This window comes from Solenopsis invicta, chromosome 6 (genome assembly GCF_016802725.1).
Source record: "Solenopsis invicta isolate M01_SB chromosome 6, UNIL_Sinv_3.0, whole genome shotgun sequence".
Classification (NCBI taxonomy): domain Eukaryota; kingdom Metazoa; phylum Arthropoda; class Insecta; order Hymenoptera; family Formicidae; genus Solenopsis; species Solenopsis invicta.
In genome coordinates this window covers 12,535,262-12,557,611 of record NC_052669.1, presented here as the reverse complement: position 1 = coordinate 12,557,611, position 22,350 = coordinate 12,535,262, and the positions used below count along the sequence as shown (strand labels likewise).

Genomic DNA, 22,350 nt, shown 5'->3' with positions numbered 1-22,350 from the left:
CTACGCGCACGTGCCCGCGCGATGCTACGCGTGACGTCACGCGATCGGGCGCAAGAGCGAGCGAGATGGAGGACGGAACCGACGTTACGTGGCCGCGCGTGCGAGTGAGCGAGACGGAGAGTACTGACGTCACGTGATCGGGCGTGCGAATAAAAGAGACGGAACGATATGTTATAATCCGGCGTGCGAACGAGAAAGAGATATAATTTACCTGCGTAACGATGCTATCGTTACAACGTAAAAAAAGTTTGATATTTCCTGTTTTGATTGATATGGTTGATCAACTTTTTTGGTCAACTAAAATTCGAACGGCACGGCAGCAAAGTTTTGTTAGGGTCAATGCGACCCATATAGTGTATAAGTAAAACTTTTTTTGTGAGTATTTTACATAAAAAAACTGGACGTTCGAACAGGTCGGTTTGCGGATGTTACTCGCATATATTCTGTCTAAAGTTGGAATACTATAAAATTGTGTAAAAAAAAGAGTTTCCAAAATACCCTATGATCAGAAAGTACCGGGAATTTTTAAATAAAACAAAATAGAGTTAAATTTCAGGCAAATTTATTTTATCTCCTTCAAAATATGATCCATCTGAAGCAACACACATGTGCCAACGCTTGACCCAGTCCTCCATGCATCCCTGGTAGGCCGACGAAGGGATGATCTTTAGTTTCCTCGTCGCATTCTCTTTGATCTCCTCGATCGACCGAAATCTCTTTCCACGAAGTGGCAACTTCAACTTGGGGAACAAAAAAAAGTCGCACGGGGCCATATCAGGTGAATACGGTGCTTGCTTGATGGTATTTACTTGATGTTTGGTCAAATAATTCAGTACAATTCGGGCTCGGTGCGATGGTGCGTTATCATTATGCAAAATCTAAGAATCCATACCCAAAACATCAACCACAATATGCTGTGCCGTTCCATATGCAATGCCAAGTTCACTAGACATCTCTCTTAAGCTGGTATGACGATTTTCAAGCACCATTTCTTTCACTTTCTTCACGTTTTCATCGGTGTTCGACGTCGATGGACGTCCGGAACGAGGGAAATCTTTCACCACTGTACGACCACTTTTAAAGTCTTTATACCACTCGTATGCTCTTGTTTTTGATAGAACAGATTCGCAAAATGCTTTTTGCAACATTTTCAGTGCATCGGCACACGAAATTTCGTTCGCAACACAAAATTTCAAACAAACTCTTTGTTCAACAAAATTATTCATGGTAAAATGCGGCAAAATGAAAAAAGTTGACTGATGTAAATAAACGCCAGGCAGACACTAATGATCGGATGGCACTAAAACCTGACAGATGTGCGTCTTAAGGTCGTACCAACATAAGAAAAAAAAATAAACCGGTTCCCGCATGCGCGGTACTTTTAAATAAAAAATTCCCGGTACTTTCTGATCATAGGGTATATCATGAAACACATTAATTTTCAATTTTAGACAGAATTTAATCAAAAATACCTCATATTCGCCTTGTTACATGAGTACATTTTTTAAAAGAAATGACAGTAATGTAATTTTTTATTGAAATTATGAATCTTTAGCTTTAAAACGCCGTATTGTAAAGTTCTTTAAAGGTTTTTGTTGCAAAGATATGATTTTTTTTTTAAAGTGAATTTTTAGATGCCCAAAAATACCTCATATTCTCCATGTTACATAATTATACTTTTTAAAAGGAATGACTTTGCCAAATTTTATTTTGAAAGTGTGACTCTTTAGTTTTAAAACGCCGTATTTGAAAGTCTTTAAACGTTTTTTGTTGCAAAGATTTTTTGAAGGAAAAGTGGATTTTTGACCAATTTCTCATTTTTGCTTAATGGTTTTGCTTTTACAACTTCACAATAAATTATTTTTCGCCAATGCCGATTGTGCAGTCATACTCCTGAGATTTTGAACTTTTGTTTAAAAAAAAAATCGCAAAATATTGATTGTAATCAAAGTTATAGCTTTTGAAAGTTGAAAAAGTCTCCCAGACCCAAAAATGTATTTCCGTATTTTACAGGATCGGTGTGTTTAAGGGTTAAACAATTTGAAAATTTAGATACGTTGTTTTTATATGTTATCCATTTTAAATAACTTATATATTATTATTATTATTACCTATTTATTATTTCAAACATTATTACTTGAATTTAAATTCCCTTCAAATTAAATTTAAATTGAAGTTTAGAAAATGATATTAAATTAAAATTTCTATTTTAGAAATTTGCATACTATATTAATATTATCAAGATAAATAAATACATTTCTTAAAAAAAAAAAAATATTGCACACATCCGGGAACCGGATCTTACGATTGTGAAGCAAGCACCTAACGCACGGAGCTGACTGCACTGGTTGCGAGAACAGTTACCGGGAAGGCTATGGCGCGCCGTGTATGGCCAATTTTCACAAATTTATTATTTCAATACTAAGGCCTATTCTATGAAACGCCGGGAGACGTAAACTTTTTTTTCGTCTCCAGAATAACTAAAAAAATTGGGATCAAAATCCCAGGATCTCTCACCTGGTCTTCCCCTTGTAAGACGTAAAAAAGGTTTGAAATCTCCTCCTTCGATTGATATGGTTGATCAACTTTTTTGGTCAACTATAATTTGAACGGCACGGCAGCAAAGTTTTGTTAGGGTCAATGCGACCCATATAGTGTGTAAGTGAAATATTTTTTGTGAGTATTTTATATAAAAAAGCTGGACAAAATACGTTTGAACAGGTCGGTTCGCGGATGTTACTTGCATATACTTTGTCTAAAGTTGGAATACTAAAAAATGCTGTAGAAAAGGGAGTTTTTCCGAAATATATCATGAAACACATTAATTTTTAATTTTAGACACGATTTAATCAAAATTTCTCATATTTGCCTTGTTACATAAGTACATTTTTTAATAGAAATGACAATGATATAATTTTTTTTTTTTTGAAAGTATGAATCTTTAGTTTTGAAACGCCGAATTGTAAAGTCTTTAAAAGTTTTTTTTGCAAAGATATGATTTAAAAAAAAAAGTGGATTTTTAGATGGCCAAAAATACCTCATACTCTCCATGTTACATAATTATACTTTTAAAGGAATGACTTTGCCAAATTTTATTTAGAAAATGAAATTTAGACTCTTTAGCTTTAAAACTCCGTATTTGAAAGTCCTTAAAAGTTTTTTGTTGCGAAGATATAATTTATTGTAGAAAAAGTGGATTTTTGACCAATTTCTCATTTTTGGTTTCTTTTAATGATTTTGTCTTTATAATTTTACAATAAATTATTTTTTTGTCAATGCCGATTGTACAATCACTCTCCTAAGATTCTGAATTTTCATAAAAAAAAAAATTGTAGAAAAATATTGATTGTAATCAAAATTATAGCTTTTCAAAGTTGAAAGTCTTCCAGACCCGAAAATGTGTTTCCGTATTTTACAGAATTGGTGTGTTTAAGGGTTAATAATAGAAGAAAATTTTTGAGTTTCTTAATTTTTTTGAAAAATAATATTTTGTATTAAATAATTAAAAACAATTTAAAAATTGTATATGTATAATGAACGAGACTGGAATGGAAAATAATATTTAAAAATGCAGCAAGGGATTCTTTTTCGATTAGGTTTTATTCAATTTTGATGAAAATGTTAGAATGTAGGTGCACATTTGCATCTATTGATACATAATCCACAAAAAACAATTTTATATACAATATATCTGTACGAATTTCAGCTTACTAATAAGGAATTGGAACCTAAAAGAAAAAGCGCCTCCCGAACTTGTTTGTCTTTTTGTGTTATGCCATTACATGTGAGAAATACATAATAAATATATAAAGTTTTATAGAACAAGTTTCCTCTAGATAGTTTCTTACAGATTAAGTTACCTCTCTTCTCATTTTTTTCATAATTTTAAGAAAATGAACCACATTTATAGTCGCATTTACAATGTTACATTAAGTTTGCAATTCAACAAATTTTTATTTATGTATTTATGTTACCATACAAGAGTTCTACGTAGTTAAAATAAAAAAATGAAGTATGTAAGATTTTTTCTTAATAGGTAATGTAAAAAATCTTGATGTATAATATTATAAGAAATAAATATGTAATAATATTTTTAATTTAAAGTAATATGATTTATGTAGTTTTAAAAGGTTATGTTATACTAAGATACTGAATAAAAGTTCAAATATATTTAACAGTATATAATATAAATGTAAATATATTTAAAAGTAAAAATAAATTTAAATCAGTAAGTAAAAAACTGTTTAACATATATTTTTTATCAATGAAAAATTTGAGTGTAATGTGATAAAAATACGAGTTATAAATACATGTCACTGTAATATATGTCAATAACATATTATAGATCTATGTATATTTATCATTCATATTTTTATCACGTCATCCAAATTTTTCATAGAAAAATTCCATTTCTAATTAATATAAATAAAAAATATATGTAAAAGTTTTTTACTTACTGATCTAGATTTATGTTTTCTATCAAATATATTTGAATTCCTTATTTACTTTCTTATGTAGTTATATTTAAAACTGCATAAATCACATATTACTTCAAAGAATTGAGAATTCTTTAGACTAATATCAATTAGACATCTATTTCTTATATATTAGGTACGCAACTAAGTTCTCGCTGGTTTTTTTTTATGCAACTTTATTGTGAAAAAATGGTTACAAATGAATCATTCAAAGTATTGTCCATCGCTAGCTACAACTTTTGCCCATTTTTCTGGCAGAGCTCGAATACCGTTACGATAAAAGTGTTTGTCTTTTGAGGCTATCCAAGAATCAAGCTATTTTTTTATGTCTTTATATGAGCGGAACTGCTAATCAGCCAGACCATGTGCCATCGAACGGAACAAGTAATAATCGGGCGGCGCAATATCTGGGAAATATAACGGGTGGGGAAGGACTTCGCATTTGAGCGTTTCTACGTAGGTTTTAACGGGTTTGGCAACATGAGGCCGAGTGTTGTCATGCGGTAGAATCACTTTGTTGTGCCTTTGCTCGTATTGTGGCCGTTTTTCGCGCAGTGCTTGGCTCAGTCGCATCAATTGAAGTTGATACCATTCTCCAGTGATGGTTTTGTTCGGTTTCAACAGCTCATAATAAATAACGACCTGGTCCCACAAATACACAGCATAACCTTTACAGCGTGGATATTCGGTCGAGCCGACGACGTAGAAGCATGACCGGGCAGTCCCCATGACTTTCTTTTCTTTGGGTTGCTGTAATGAATCCATTTTCTATCACCCATCACGATGCGATGAAGAAAACCCTTTCTTTTTTGCCGCTGGAGCAGTTGTTTACAGGTGCTCAACGTCCCTTGGCTTCAAATCATAAACTCAAGTTCCTTTCTTTTGAATCATTCTCAACGCATGCAATCGCTTGGAAATGACTTGGCGGGTAACTTCTAATGCTGAAGCAAGCTGTTCTTGCGTTTGGCACGGATCCTCATTGAGCAATGCCTACAATTCAGCGTCTTCGAATGTTTTTGGCCTTTCTTCACGCGGACGGTCGTCAACATCGAAATCACCGTCTTTGAAGCGACGGAACCAATCACGGTACGTTGTTTTACTTAGAGCAGTATCTCCGTAAACTTTTTGGAACTCTCGATGCGCTTCAGCCGCCGTTTTCTTTGAATGAAATAAGAAAATCACTTCCCGCAAATGACGATTATTTGGCAAAAATCAGACATTTTCACGCAATCAAAAGTATATGACGCCAAAACAAAATCACTAACGTGTCAACGCGGTTTGTTTACCATATGTCTAAGCTTGGTTCATGACGTTTTGGATATGTCTAAGTCGACCAGCACTACTGGAGCCATCTATTGACAAACAGCGGGAACTTAGTTGCTCACCTAATAACAAGAGTCTTATGCACATGAAAAGTTTTACGTATTTTTAATTTTACTTATGTAGAACTTTTGTATGGTAACATAATAATATAAATAAAAATGTGTTAAGTTGAAAACCTAATGTAACATTGTAAATGCAACTATAAACATAATTCAATCTATTTTCATTTATAAAAAAATTAGGAAGAGATAACAATTTGAAAATTATTTTATAAAACGTTACATTTTTATTAAGCATTTTTCATCTATATATAATGAAACATTTATATATTGTCTAAATTGGAATCAGTGTATTATTTACTAACAGACAGTGAATAGTCTAGCTGTTTTCAATGATATACTTATAACTATTTTATTCCATTGAATATATCATTATCTACTTATAATTATTTTATTCATTGTTAGTAATGCACTGTTTTTTAGTGACCATATACTGATTCGGTCAGTGAGAATACCCTCTTGAATCAGAATCACTGAAAAATAGTGAATAGTTACTGATGACACAGTTATAATTACTGTAAATTAGTAAAATTTCATTGATTCAGATTTAGAAAGTAGGTAATGTAAAGAGCTGCGTTTCGAAATTCACTGTCAGTACTGAAAATCTACGTAACGTTTACAGTATACGAAACTATAGATTGTTAGTACTAGCAGTGTATATCAGAATGCCAAAAAATTCAAGCCAACCGAAACAAGTAACCCACTTGTTGAATTGAATTTGTTTGACAGGAAACCTAAGCTAATAATCGATTAGCTTAGATTTAATCCAATCGGTCGATAAACAGATCTATTGTTTCGTCCGACTTGAACACTGCCATCTGTCAAAATACAGGGCAACTAATTTTCTGCTTTCTTTTGCTGCAATCAGCTGTGATCTGTGATATACTGACATCGGACGTACATGTGTTCACAAATTTTTTGTCAAAGAAATCTTTTATATTAGATTTTTAAGACAAATTTCGGAAATTCTACGCTGTTCCGGTGTTTAATTTGCACCTCACTGCATACTCATTTTGTAGGAAAAGACCGTTAAATATTTGTACGAAGCGAATATTGCTACCGTTGACAGCTCTGGATGCCATGCTAGTCTAAAATTAGGAAAAAAAGATATAAATTTAACGTTTTTGGCACAAAGTTTTTGGATTGTTGTGAGGTACATTAATGTTTATACTTTAATTGTGGAGAAGGGTTTTGAAATCTGCAATTTGAAGGAAGGCTTAACACAAAATTACTCGTTTTTTGTCGGTAAAAAAGGACTATGTTTAGCATCCCCTTAAACTTCTTAACTCAGCCATTTAGGCAAGAAAATTCTAAAGGAATTCAGGAGATTATGTTAGGAATTTGGAGACTTACTTGATTGCTGATATCTTGTGCCGATGCGTTGTCTTGCACGTTTCTTATGCGTACTAACCTCTCCGTGCTATGCTTTACTCTAGCCCTGCCGGTTTGTGCTTCACGCGTGTCCTGTGCCGCACAATTCGGCTCGAAGAACTAATGTTAAGGCTTTGCGGCTTATTGAGATCGTCACTGGTATTTTGCGGTAGTTGTTGGATTGCGATAAAACTGAGAATTTTTAATTATAAATGCGTTGCTTTATTACTACAATACAATATAGCGGTAAGAATCTATTGAATAGTTTTTTCCTTGTTACAATACAGAATTGACTCGAGCTCCTTCTGTCTTTTTCGTCATCGAGAGCAGTGGCGCTATCATGGCGCGCGGTTCCGCACGGTCGCGCTCTTTTTAAATATAGGTTACTTATTGTGTGGATGCTCAGTTCATTAACGCATATCATAGAAAGCTGCTTTCTCTTGTAATTTGTCTTGTAATATGTTGATGCAAGGACTGATATAATACACTAGGCAACAAAATTATTGCAACATTTATTTATACCAAAATTTTGCACAACTTTAAATAATCATAACTTTGTTAAAAAGTATTGTACTTGAAAGATTTTTTTTTATTTTAAAGCTTAAAGTCTCTACTTTAAGGTGCATTTGGTCAATTTTGAATTTTGATTTTCCTCCTTTCTCTCTTTCTTTAAAAGTAAGAACGTGTTTTGTTTTCAAACATTTGCATAGTTTAACGTACTTCACAGTGTAAGATGATTTTTTTTGCAAATGTCACGATAGCTATCGTAAAATTTGGATTTTTTTTTGTAAATTGATTGATGAACTATAATATTTTCTTTGCAACATAACTTTGATACAATCCTTCCAAAACAGCAATGATTTGCGCACATTGAATTTGGTTCAAACTAGCCATTGTTACGACTTTATTGTTTGCTTCTTGAGTGATACAGTAAAGAATAAGTTTACGCTTACATAGAATTTTGGTGTTTTTTTATGGTAATCAGTGTAAATCACTACATTCCACAGCGTTTATCTGAATCATGCAAAAACTGTAATCACCAAAACTATATAAGCGTAAACTTATTTTTTAATGTATCACTCAAGAAGTAAACGATAAAGTCGTAACAATGTCTAGTTGAACGAAATTCAATATGCGCAAATCATTGCTGCTTTGGAAGAATTGAATCAAAGTTATATTGCAAGGAAAATAGGTGTTCATCGATCCTCTATCTTTCGAGTTTGGGCTCATTATCAAGAAACAGGCGGATTTTGTCGAAGAAGAGGACAAGGTCGAAGACGAATAACGTCAGCTAGAGAAGATCGCCTCATCATCAATGAGACAAATCGAAATCTGAGTAATGCTGACGGGAACTGACAAAAATGCATACATAACTTTGATACATCCTAACTTCTCGAAAAAAAATCGTACGAACTTGATTTTTTTTAATTTGCAGGGGAAAACTCCAAATTTTACGTTGGCTATCGTGACATTTGCGAAAAAAATTTATCCTACCTCGTGGAGTCAAACTATGCAAATGTTTGGAAACAAAACACGTCCTTACTTAAAAAAAAAACAGCGGAAGGAGGAAAACAAATTCAAAATTGACCAAATGTATCTTAAAGTAGAGACTTTAAACTTTAAAATAAAAAAAACTTTTAAATACGATAATTTTTAACAAAGTTATGATTATTTGAAGTTGTGTAAAATTTTGATATAAACGAGTGTTGCGATAATTTTGTTGCCTAGTGTAGTTATGTTATAGAATTTTCTTTTTAAAATAATTTTGAACAATCTTTCATTGATTCAAAATTAATTACATTTTTTTCTTATTTTTTGCTAGTTAAAGCCGGATGCCATATAATTTTGTTCTTTTTTTTGGCCCGCTGTGGTATAATGTAAAATCTTTTTTTCTTTGCTTTCCAGTTTATGATTATCTTATTTTCAGCAGCGCCACTATATCGTAATTATACTTTTTTTTAGCTGTGTTCATTATTTTACTTGGCTATTACATTGTTGTCACGTTCAAATTTTATATCTCATTTTTCTAATCCACTGCCTGTGTCATTCTTCGTCTTTCGTTATCCGAGACTCATTCTAAGGTTTCATAATAATGTCTTTTTACGGAATGCAATTGCTGGTCGCATGCCTAATCCCTATCCTGGAAGATTTGAATTTCCTGTGATTTACCATATTTGATGTGAACCAGTTAAAAGTTTAAAAAGCGTCGACTATTTGTCTTTTATCATTTTCCATTGGTTACACCACGTGAATATGATTATACCGCATATTGCCCGATACGCAGCTTATGTTTTCGGATGTGGAAATAAGATTTGTTGGCAGAGCTTTTTTGCTTGCAATGGACATTTCTCAAAGTTTAAATATACATTGGCAGTATATGTAGCTCCCGTACCAACTTTTAACCACCATTTTAATTTATAGATACGATAAATCTATAAAGACAATGTTTGTTTTATGTTACTCTTAACGTAGAGATGCACGAATGTTCAAAAGAGATATGTGATACTCCTGTGTACTACAACATATCTATACAGTACAGAATATCTCACTAATGTTTCAACAATATTTTCGATATTTTTATTTCTACAATATTATTGAAATGTTGCAATGTTGCTGCAATATTGTTCAGTGCTGTATGGAATAAGTTCCAGCGTGTTAAATAACTTTCTTTTTACTAAATATACGGTTTACTGAGTTCCAGATAGTATAAAAGTGCATGAAATTGTAGCATTAAAAAAATTACTTTTTATATGTATTATTATGTGTAATATAATATTCTTTCCTCTTTTACATACAACGCGCGCAAACATTGTGAAATTTCTGGGACTTTTTTTGAAGTTCATACTCCTTAATTACACTGTGGCATAAAAACAACACTGGTACAAAACTAATTGTTTATAGTTTTAGAAGTTGAATACGAATTTGTTGTTCAAATTGTTCCATTACGTTACAATTTTGAATAATTTGTAATTAATCCTAGAACGATAGTATCTTTTTTTAAAACGTCTAATCTTAGAAATATAAAAGTACTTCATTCTTTATAGCGCTTTATATATGCATTAGAAGGTCCAATAGGTTAATTTTTTTTCTTTTAACAAAAAAGAAATGTCGCTAGTTAAATTTAATTATCTTAAGCAGAAGTTAGTTCAAAACGGTTTAAATAAAAAAGTGTTGAAGAACGAAAAAATGCAAAAATGCTTTTTAATATAAAAGTAACTTCTATTCTTTTTAATTAACCAAATTCAAACGCGGTTTTAAAGAAGACATTGACAAAAAAAATAATAATTGTTGCGATTCCTTAAAAAGTATAATTATTTTGCTTTATGAATTCTGACAAATTTAAAAATTTGAAAAATGGGAACAAAATAATATAAACCATCCAACTGTAAATTTTTTTATACCTCTCTGAATATACTTATTAATCAAAATGTTCCGCAGAAGTTCTATTATATTGCTGCATGCAAAAATATTACATTCAAAGCAATATAATTATTCGATTGATTCGTTTTTACCCACAAAATTAAAAAATTATAGCATAAATAAGATTCGAAATTTTTAAATTACTACTTTTAACAAAGCAAAAACGATATTAACTTATCTACATGAAACACTGATTCTAATGGTACACTGAAGTACAAACGTATCTCAAGCGGAATATTGATGTTTATATAGCTAGCGACTGCTTGGTGCGTTGGTTAGCCTGATCTCACTTCCAGAAAATGAATGTGAATTATTATTGGATGAAATTCGGGACTTCCGTTTCCGACGGTATTGGAGAGAGAGCTCGGAGTGTTAGTTAGTGGAGTATAAGGTGTGTTTGGAGAGTGAGTGAGTGAGGTGGAGGGAGTGTGTGGGCGAGAGGAGCGAGGGGAGAGCGAGAGGAGTGCGTTGGAGTGAGGGGAGATGGAGGGAGAGAGAGAAGGTCTGGGAAAAATATGCGAGTGAGAGACGGAGGAGTGAGGTTAGGTAGACGGTCGATGCGAGAGGTGGCAGGGGGGAGAGAGAGCAACTAGAGAGCGCGCGAAGAAAGTAACTATAGCATGGAACGTGGAAGGATATAGAGAGGCGACGAGCGAAAGAGTGTCGCTGGTAGAGAGTGTAGAGGGCAGGATGGAGAAGTACACGCGTACGATGAATCTCGGTAGGGAGAGAAGTGATAGTGTAGGGGAGAGCGCGATAGAAAGTGGAAAGAGGAAAAGGGAGATGTTGGGAAAAGAGTCGCAGGAAGAAGGGGGGGTGGCGGTATTTTTAAGCGTAGCCACAAGACAACCAGGTTACCGGAGGGAAGAGAGGTGAGGGATGAGATGAAGGAGATGTTACAGGAAATCAGAAGGGAAATAAGAGAGGGTTTAGGAGGGGTGAGAGAGGAAATAAGGAAAGAGGCGGAGGGACAAAAAGAGGCGATGAGGATGGAGGTAGAAAGGATGAAGGAGGATTTTAAGGTCAGAGAGGAAAGATGGAATAAAGAGAGAGAGGACTTAAAGAGAAGAATAATGAAGATAGAGAAGGAAGTAGAAGGTTTTAAGATAGGAAGGAAGGAGGATGAGAGAGGAAGCGAGGGAGAGGTGGAGAGGGAGGGAGGAGGTCTCAGGGGAGGCAGGAAGGTAGAGGAGTGGAAAGAAAGAGTTAAGAAATTAGAGAGAAGATGGGAAATGAAAGAAAGGAGGGACAGAAGGCGAAGCTTGATAGTAAAGGGGATGAAAGGAGGGGAAGGGAGTTTGAAGGAAAGAGTGGAAGGGATAATTAAAGTATTAGGGATACGAGTGGAGGGAAAAGTGGAGGAAGTTAGGAAAGTAGAGGGAGGTAGAAGAGAGAGAGGGGAGATGGTGATAGTGAAGATGGCAACCGAAGATTGTAAGAGGGAGGTTATGTTAAATAAGTGGAGACTAAAAGGGAAAGAGGTATGGATAGAAGAGGATTTAACGTGGGAGGAAAGGAGGATTAATTGGAAGGCGAGGAGAGCTTCAGAAAGAGGATGGAACGGGAACAGGGTGAGAATCGGGCAAAAGGGGGCGAGGGGATTGGTGGTCCTGGGATGAAGAGAGTGGAGAATTGAGAAGGGGGGGGGGAGAGATGAGCTACAGTGGAGGGATCAAGTAAGCGGGGGGAAGGAGGGGAGGAGAGGGGGACGAAGGGGGGAGGAGGAAAAGGAGAGTAGTAGAGCGTGTAGGAGAGGAGAGTGAGGAGAGAGAGGAACGGCGGACAGCAGAGGGGAGAGGGAAAGGAAGTTATAAAGTAGCATTTTGGAATGTAGCAGGGATAGCCAACAAAAGGGAAGATTTTTGGATGGAGGTTAAGAAATGGGATATAATTGTAATGAGCGAGACGTGGTTAGATGAAAGGGGGTGGATGAGAGCAAGGGATTTCTTTTCAAGGAGATATAGATGGGAAGTGCAGGTAGCGAAAAGAAAGAATAAAAAAGGAAGAACAAAAGGGAGTATGGTCCTGGGAATAAGGAAGGGGATAAAAGTGAGAAAAGTGGAAGCGGGGAAAGAAGAAGGAATGGTGGAGGTAATAGTGGAAATGAACAAAGAAAAATGGAGATTAGTGGGGATATATGTTAATGGGGATATGGAAAGAAAATTGGAGTGTATGAGGGAATAGATGGAGGAGGGAGACGGAGTGAGGACTCTAATAGGTGGAGATTTCAATGCCAGAACTGGAGAGGATGGTGGGGGAGTAGACGAACAGAATTAGGAGGAGGAAGGAGGGAGAAGAAGGTCAAAGGACAAGAAGATGAACAAGGAAGGGAGAGTGTTTGGTAGGAAGGATGGAGGAGGTGGGGTGGGCAATTTTTAATGGGAATATAGAAGGGGAGAGTGGACTTTTACTGGGGGAAGGGGGGAATCAGTCATAGATTATGTGGTGGGAAGTGTGGAAACCAAGGAAATGGTGAATAGAATGGAGATAGGAGATTGTGTGGATTCCGATCATCACCCCCTGGTGGTGTGGATCGGAGGGAACGAGGGGAATCAATCCGAAAGAGGAGGGGGAAGTACCAGAAGAAGATGGGTATGGTCGGAGAAGGGAATAAAAGATTTTAGAGAGGCGTTAGGAGTAGACGATGGGGAGGTGGAGAGAGTGTGAGAGGAAATGAAAGGACTGGTATTGGAGATTTTGAAGAGGGGCAATAAAGAGAAAGGGGGGATAGTTAGAAGAGGCTGGTGGGACGAGGAATGTAGGATAAAGAAAAAAGAGGTGAGAAGAGCACTGTGATGGTGGAGAGAAGGGGAGGGGGATAGACAGTGGTACAAAAAGAAAAGGTTAGAGTATAGAAAGCTGATAGAGAGGAAGAAGAAGGAGGAGAATGAGAAGTGGGAAAAAGAGTTGAGGGAGATAAAAACGGAAAACCAGATGTGGAAATGGTAGGTAAGACTAGAGGGAGAAAAAGAGTGAATGAGGGGATTAAAATGGAGGAATGGAATAAATACTTTAGGGACTTGTTGGGGGAAGTAAATGGGAGAGTAAGGAGAGGCGCGGAAAGGGGAAGGGGAGGAGACCAGGAGGAGGGGCAAACACGCGAAGAGATAAAAAGAGTACTATCGGGAATGAAGGATAAAAAAGCAGCAGGGGCGGATGGGATTCCAGCTGAAGTGTGGAAATACGGGGTAGAGAAAATGGAGCGATGGGTTTGGAAAATATGTGACAGGATCTGGAGGGGCGAAGGATGGATTGAGGAGTGGAGTGATGGGGTGATCGTCCCGATCGTGAAAAGGGGGGAGGGGATAAGCGTGGAGGAGTACAGAGGTGACGTCGTCGCTGTACAAAGTATATGCGACGGTGCTAGCGAACAGGTTGATGGTAGAAGAAAAAGGGTTAATTCCACAGAACCAAACGGGGTTTCGAAAGGGTTTAGGGACAATTGATAACGTCTACGTGCTAAACTATCTGATAAACAGGCAGATCAGCAAGCCGGGAGGTAAAATGGTCGCGCTCTTTGTGGATCTAAGAGCCGCGTTCGATTGTGTGGACAGAGGGATATTAGCAAAGGCAATGAGGGATAGAAGGGTTAGAGAGGGGCTGGTGATAAGATGTGAAAGGGTGCTTAGGGAAACAAGGAACCGCGTGAGATAGGAGAAAATCTCGGAGAATGTTTCTGGACGGGAAGGTGGGTGAGACAGGGGTGTCCCCTGAGTCCGACCTTATTCAACCTGTTAACGGCGGACCTGGAGCAAGTGATGAGAAAGGATGGATGGGGGGGGGAGTGAAACTGGGGGAAGAAAGAGTTTACTCCTTGTATGCAGACGACATGGTACTGTTGGCGGAGGAGGAGGACGACATGAGAAGCATTCTGGTTGGAGAGATACTTAGATGGAAAAGGTTTGGAACTTAATGTGGGCAAGACGAGGCTAATGAGGTTCAGGAAAGGGGGGGGGGAGAAAAAGGAAAGTGAATTGGAGATGGAAAGGAAAGGCAATAGAGGAGGTAAAAGAATTCTCCTACTTGGGCTACGTAGTGCAAGGCAATGGAGGGCAGGGGGCACAAGTGAGGGAAAGGTTAAGGAAAGGAGCAGCAATAATGGGAAAAGTATGGGGAATGGGAAAAGAAGGTTTAAGGGGGACTGGGGTAGACTGTGCTGGTTATTTGACATGCTGGTATGGCCGGTGATAGGTTATGGGGTGGAAATATGGGGATGGAAGGAGAGGGAAGCACTGGAAAGACTACAAGAAAGATTCCTGAAATGGGTGATGGGGGTAAATTGGGGGACTCCGGGTTACATGGTAAGAGAAGAAATACAGAGAGGAAAGTTAAGGGAAAGGGCGGGGATAAGGGCAACAGGGTTTGAAAAAAGGTTGGAGGAAGGAAGGGGAAGCGAGCTGGCAAAGAGGTGTTGGGAGGAAGTGAAAGCAAGAAGTAGAGGAAAGAAAAGTATATCAGAATGGGAGGAGGAAAGAAGGGGATTCCTTGGGATGAGAGGAGTGGGAGGGGTTGGAGGGGATATAGTGGAGAGTAATATGGAAGGTCTGATTAAGAAGGAGAGAGAGATACAGAGAGAGGAAAGATGGGAGAGAATAATGAAGGGTAATAGGGAGTATAAATGGATTAAGGGGGAAGGAATTCCGGGGTATTTAAAGAAAGGGTGGGGAGAGAGTAGGTGGAAAAGGGTGGTAACATTTAGGTTAGGGGACGGGATGAGGAGAAGCAGACACTGGAAGGAGGATGAGCGTAAGAGATGCAGGATGTGTGAACGAATGAATGAAACGTGGGAGCATTGTGGGAGGAATGTGTGAGCTGGGGGAATGGGAAGGGATGGCAGGAGATGAGGGGGATTGTGCTGGGTGAGGATGGGGAGGGAGAAGAATGGTTGAGGAGGTTAGATGTATGGAGGGGTGGGAATGGTCACGAGGAGAGGGTGGGGGGGAGGAATGTGTGGAGGAAGATTTAAATGAGTGAGTGGTAGAAGGGATGATTGAAGAGGCCTCAAAAGAAATACCGGAAGCGGAGGTCCCGATAGGTTAGGTAGGATTGCGGCGTGTGTGTGTGTGTGTAAATAGTAGGAGAGATAGGATAGATATAAGTAAAAATTGCGGCGTCCTAGTTTGTAGTTAAGTAAGATAGTCGGTAAGGAATAATTGTACGGATTTGTACGGAGATGTAACTCTAAGGGGAGGCAATAAAATTATCTATCTATCTATCTATTGGATGAAATTCCAAGCCAAAAATGTTTAATATTTCAATAGCGTAGTTTAAAATTTTTTTTTATGTTTTAACCAAATTTAGCATTAAAACGTTTTTGAGACATTTTTAGACCTGTATAACAAACTGCGCGCAGAGTAGCAGCAAAATCGATTAGATGGTGACAACAGATTCATAGCCATCTGTATCCGTATTAAGCTCAGGATTTGTCGACAAAGCTTGCTGACATATTGTCAGCAGATTGGCGGCAAAAATCTAGCAGGATCTGCGCTGATCTGTTTGTGCAGGCAATTTGACGGCAGATTAACAGCAGAAAACGAGTATGAATTGCATATTCTGCTTGATTTCTGTGACCAATTTGTTAACATAGCATAGCCAGCAGGCTTTGTCTTATTTTTGACAGCAGTTTGTTGATAGCGTCGGATAATACAGACACTGTGTGCAATTTGTTGCCACTCTGTCATCAAAAGTTAATAACACACTGTGCGCACTATCTGGAAGTCTGCTTCTGCAATTTGGCTATTTGGGGAAGGTCTGTGCTGTTTGGAAAGACATCTTAAAGACACTATGCAAAAGATATCTAAAAAATATCTTATGATTTTGGACTTTGTTATTTGAGTAATAGCAAAATAGAACAAGCATTTTCCGAAATTTTTATTGTGATTTATTTATTGTTTGTTAATAGAAATTTCTAAATAATGGCAGCGAAGGCAATTCGAGAAGCAACTGGGAAGGATTTAATTAATCGTAAACTTCTTGCTGGGACAAAAGCAGCAAAATGTAGATTTGTATCTATTACGGATAGCACAGATTGGATCAACATCGTCAACGAACATCCATGGCTTAAAACGGAAAAATTGGTTGTTAAACCGGATCAGTTAATCAAGCGACGAGGAAAACTTGGATTAATTAAAGTAAATGCGGATTTGGTCACTGTACAAAAATGGATTGAGCAGTATATGAACAAGGAACAACGTATTGAAAAAGCGATTGGAAAATTGAAAACATTTATAATTGAACCATTTATACCCCACAAATCGGTAAGTTTTAGTATTGTTTTTTAACAATAATAAGATTAAGACCAATAAAACTATCAAATATAAAGATGAAAAGGCTAATATTGATCTGTAATGGATCTTGATACTTAATTAATCGTAATTTATTGATACTTAATTAAATGGTATTAAATTACTTAGTATCTGGACTCCCAGTTCCGATCATTTTGACTTTGACATACAGGGTTATCGAAAAGTATCGGACTCCTTGATTATTTTGGAAACTAAGCATTTTAGAAAAAAGCGTTTCAGATAAAAGTTGTAGGGTTTTAAAAGATCTATTTACTGATCTTATCAGTTTAACTTTGGATGACGTCGCCAAGGTCAGATCAAAATCACATTAACTTTTTTAAAAGGGGCACTCTATTTCTGATTCTAGAATCTAATAGCTGGTGTCAAGAGCTTTCCAAAACCTCAGAAGAAAGTTTAATTTTGTTGAGTACTTTCCGAGTTGTGAGGCTTGAAAGCTACAGTGTACTGTAACTTTTAAGCGTCATAACTCGGAAAATACTTAACGAAAATAAACTTATTTATAGTGTTTTGAAAAGTTCTTGAAATCGACTATAAGAAAATGCAATAAAAGATATAACGTTAGAGTATCGGTAGTTTCCTAATTAAAGGGTATTTGTACTACCGTAACATTCTATATTTTTTATTGTATTTTCTTGTAGATGATTTCGAAAACTTTTTAAAACACTATAAATAAATTTATTTTTGTTAAGTTTTGAAAGTTACAGTACAGTGTAGCTTTTAAGCCCCACAACTCGGAAAGTACTCAACGAAAATAAATTTTCTTGTAGGGTTTTGGAAAGCTCTTGACACCAGCTATTAGATTCTGGAATCAAAAATAAGGTGTTCCATTTAAAAAAGTTAATGTGATTTTAATATGATCTTGGCGATGCCATCCAAGGTCAAACTAATAAAATCAGTAAATAGATCTTGTGAAACCCTACAAGTTTTATCTGAAATACTTTTTTCTAAAATGCTTAGTTTTCAAAATAATCAAGGGGTCCGATACTTTTTGATGACTCTGTATGTTATCATGGTCATCTTCCTAAGTGACCTTCAGAAAGTTTTAGTTGGCGCTCGTAATTTGTTAAAAAGTTCTTATCAAAGTAAGTTTAACAATATAATGTTTATTTTAATGTTATAATTTTATTCATTTTTATCATTTGTTGTAACATCATCATCATTATTATTAATAGGAGAGAACATAGCCATTATTTCAAAAATTTTATCTATACGATTATGGTATTGAAATGATATGCCGTTTAAATACAAATTCAGCCAAATAATGATCATAGTGATAACGTTTGATTCCATAACGTGCAATTCCACATCGAAGCACAGAGAGGGGTGAAGTGGGCCTTGCTTTCCAAAATAAATGTTTTGACGGGGGAGAGGCTGAGTCCCTTCCTTGCATCCCCTCCTCGACTTTTCGAATCCAACTCAAGCCTGTGATCATATACGTGCGGTTACACAGTAAAATTTCCCCATCCCTCTTTCGCTCAAGCATTTACTTTCTACTCAACAGACTTCAAGTGAATTTACTTTGCTATAAAATACACAGTTACATTGTCAACTTTATTTGTTCATAATTTTTTAATGCACAACGAGCGCCAACTAAAACCTTCTGAAGTTAGGATAATTTTGATATCATATGCTAAAGTCAATGATCGAAGCTGGGTTCCTTATATTAAATAATAACCTTAATATTAAATTAATAAAATAATAATTTTGTATGAAATTTTATAATTTCCGGCTCATGTAAACTGCGCACCTTATAATTATCAATCTTGAAACACAGTCATTAATCGAAAACCGGAATAGACGATATTAAAAAATTTTTTTAAATACACAGTATATCTAAAAAACTCTAAAACTTATTTTCATAAAACATCAATAATTTGAATAAATTTATTTTATTTATAATTTATTAGAGAAGGATGGGGTATCATAGCGTTGCGAACATGACTACCTCTATTATCTCCGTTATTAAGTGATGAATTTTAACAATCATTTATGAAGTTATTCGTTTAGTAATCCGTCGTTTTTAGTGGCGCTAATATGCCAATACACAATAGCTGACAATTATTATAAAGTTTACTTTGAGCACTTCAAAACTTTTTTAAGATACACTGTAGTATTTATATATAATTACATATACTTTTTTAACGTTTTTAAACTTGAATATATTATCAAATGAATGTACATCCGAGTATTTTTTTGTTATTTAACTTTGCTTATTTAACTGTACACATTTCAAATTATGCAAAGTTAAACAATAACATGGGATTTTGTTCATATGACTTTTTTAAGCCAAATTTTTATCGACTTATGGAGATATTTCTTCAATAAATCGATTGTCACTCTAAAGGGCTGTGTTCAGAAACATTAGATTTATTATTTTATGCTTGTTTAGTGTTAAACAAGGATAGTTGATATCTCTAATGTTTTTGTACGCAGAAACGTTCTAAATTAGGAAAATTGTAAACGATTAAAAATTAAAAATATATAATTTTGTAACAAAATACTGTGTTTTTTTAAACTAAACTAATTTTAAAAATTTATTTTTGTGTAAGCTATATTATCACCACTTTTCTACTTTTACCTATTATATGTCACATGTTTATAAATTACATCCTAGGTAATAAATATTTCACTACTTTGAGTCTAGCATCTGTTAAACAATACTTTGACGAATATAATCGTTTAATATAATATTGATTAATAAATATTGATTATTTAACAAAGTTATTCAATAAAATGAAAATGGATGCCATATCATCGTCTTCTCTTGTATAATCATTTTATCTCTTAATATATGTAATACAGTATATACAATAATCGCTACATAAAATTGACTCGACAAAAATCCTAAATTTTCTTTGTTACGAATCTTTGAATGTCTTTTATATTGGCAGAAAGTATTTTTTTTAAATTTGTTTAAGTTTTGAGTTTTTAATTTTTATTCTTGTACTATTTTCATTCTTATTATTAAACAAACTTTTGGCAGCAGTCGGGAGTTTTTTTTTTATTAAAAAATATTTATTTTAAACTTTTAAAAGCTGAATAATTTTGTAATACTGTGTACGAGGTGTGATCAAAAAGTAAGGTGACTTTTTGAATTTTGCGCGCTCTGTACACTCTAATTTCAAAATTTTTTTTTTGTGTTGGTACACTCGTCACGATCATATGTTCACAGTTTTGACTATATAGCATGTGTTGTTTTTATGTGAGAGGCATAAAGGTTAGACTCGTGTTTGCGTGCTCGGCGATTTTTTGCTGTTGAAAATAATGGAGCAGAGAGTTTGTATTAATTTTTGTGTAAAAAATGGTATTAAGTGTTCAAAAACTCTTGAAATGTTGACAGTGGCGTACGGTGAGTCAACTTTGAGCAAAAAAATGTTTATAAGTGGTATAAGTTATTCCAAGAGGGCCGAGAAAATGTTAACGATGAACCTCGCTCTGGACGCCCCAGCACGTCAAAAACCGACGAAAATGTTCAGGAAGTGAAAGAAATTGTGTTGAAAAATCGTCGAATCACGATTAGAGAAATAACTAATGATCTTAACATATTGTTTGGCTCATGCCAATCAATTTTAACGGATGTTTTGGGTATGACACGTGTGTCAGCGAAATTCGTTCCAAAACTGCTTAATTTTGATCAGAAGCAGCGTCGCATGAACATCGCCCAAGACATGTTGAACGACGTCAATGATGATCCTGATCTGCTCAAAAGGGTTATAACTGGTGACGAAACATGGGTATATGGTTATGATGTTGAAACCAAAGCCCAATCATCCCAGTGGAAGAGCCCAGGAGAGCCAAGACCGAAAAAGGCACGCCAAGTTCGTTCGAATGTGAAGGTTTTGCTCACAGTTTTCTTTGATTACCATGGCGTTGTGCATCAAGAATTCCTACCACAAGGTCGTACGGTAAACAAGGAGTATTACCTTGAGGTTATGCGGCGTTTGCGTGAATCAATAAGAAAAAAACGTCCGGAAGTGTGGAAAAAAAATTCATGGATTCTGCACCATGATAATGCACCTGCGCACACGTCGTTACTTTTTGGCCAAAAACAATACTATCATCATGCCTCAGCCACCGTATTCACCAGACTTGGCCCCCTGCGACTTTTTCCTCTTCCCAAAATTGAAAAGGCCTATGAAAGGACGAAGATTTGCGACGATTGAGGAGATTAAGGCTGCATCGCTAGAGGAACTCAAGGCAATACCCAAAAGTGCATTTCAGAAATGTTTTGACGACTGGAAAAAGCGCTGGCACAAATGCATTGTATCAGAGGGGGATTATTTTGAAGTGGCTAACATAATTTTGGATGAATAAATGAATATTTTTTTATAAGAATGAAAAGTCACCTTACTTTCTGATCACATCCCTAATGCGCAATAATTAAGCAACAGATTGGGCGCCAGGCACGAGCGAGCGTGCCGCTCTTATACGACAAGGTCACCAGTCGCTGAAATTTCTCGCTATCAAACGCGGAAAATTTTTTTATTCCGTCACGGGCAATGGACGGGCTCTCTTAATCGGTAGCTTAACCACGGAATTGGCAGAAGGGATGGTTTGTTGCGGCGCACAGTGGGTCGAAACATAGGAAAAAGCGGACATTGCACTCGTCGGGACAAAATACTACAACTAAAGCGAAATGATCATGCATTCATGATCAAAAATGTATATCTTAGCAATTTAAATAAATTTTGTATGCAATATTGCAATAAACAATAATTTTTAACAATTTTTATAAACGAGCAGTTACCGCCGGCATTAGTGTTATCCAATATGCACCACGAGGAGGTTGCACGATCGGTTTTTGCATATCGTGTTTGTGTGTGTGTGTGTGTGTGTGTTTGCATACCACAAGGATAAGGACCCCGTGGTTCGTCAACTCCACAGTATTTAAAGACTCCAAACCCTCCTTGTGGTGGTGTGTGTGTGTGCGCGTGTGTGTGTGCGTGTGTGTGTGTGTGTGTGTGCGCGTGCGTGCGTGCGTGTGTAATAGAGAAAGAGAAGATGAGCATGTATTTATAATAACATTTCTAGTGTCTCGGGAAACATATCTTGTTTTTTCTGTTCATTGTGTCTTGGTCTTAAATTGGAAATTACGGGATCAGATGAGATTAAAAGGTGATGTAAAATGTCTTCATTGGTTTTTATTCTATCCATTTTACGTGAATGTGTTCTTCTATATTCTCGAAATTCCTTGTTTCGCGCTTCACTTGCCTCTTCTGATAAATGCCCAATGGGGATCGAAAAATTGGAAATTATGGCCTCTCCATGAATTAAGAGTTTATGTACGGTGGCTGTCATGTAATACCACCCATAGGTTTCAACTAATTTTTTCGCGGTTTCGAGAGTATATGAATCAAATTTCCTAGTATTTATTTTCTCTCCGCATGAGATTGCCTG

General features: G+C 36.0%; 1 protein-coding gene across 3 annotated transcripts in view; it reads left to right on the top strand.

The window, feature by feature from the left end:
• The window catches only part of LOC105207846 (ATP-citrate synthase), a 149,791-nt gene that overhangs the window by 14,475 nt on the left and 112,966 nt on the right, over nt 1–22,350 (top strand). For all 3 annotated transcript variants that reach the window (XM_039451190.1, XM_039451189.1, XM_039451191.1), the window contains exon 2: nt 16,551–16,905. In XM_039451190.1, the coding sequence (XP_039307124.1) occupies nt 16,564–16,905 (342 nt within the window). In that variant the 5' untranslated portion in view covers nt 16,551–16,563. The remainder of the gene's footprint in view (nt 1–16,550; nt 16,906–22,350) is intronic.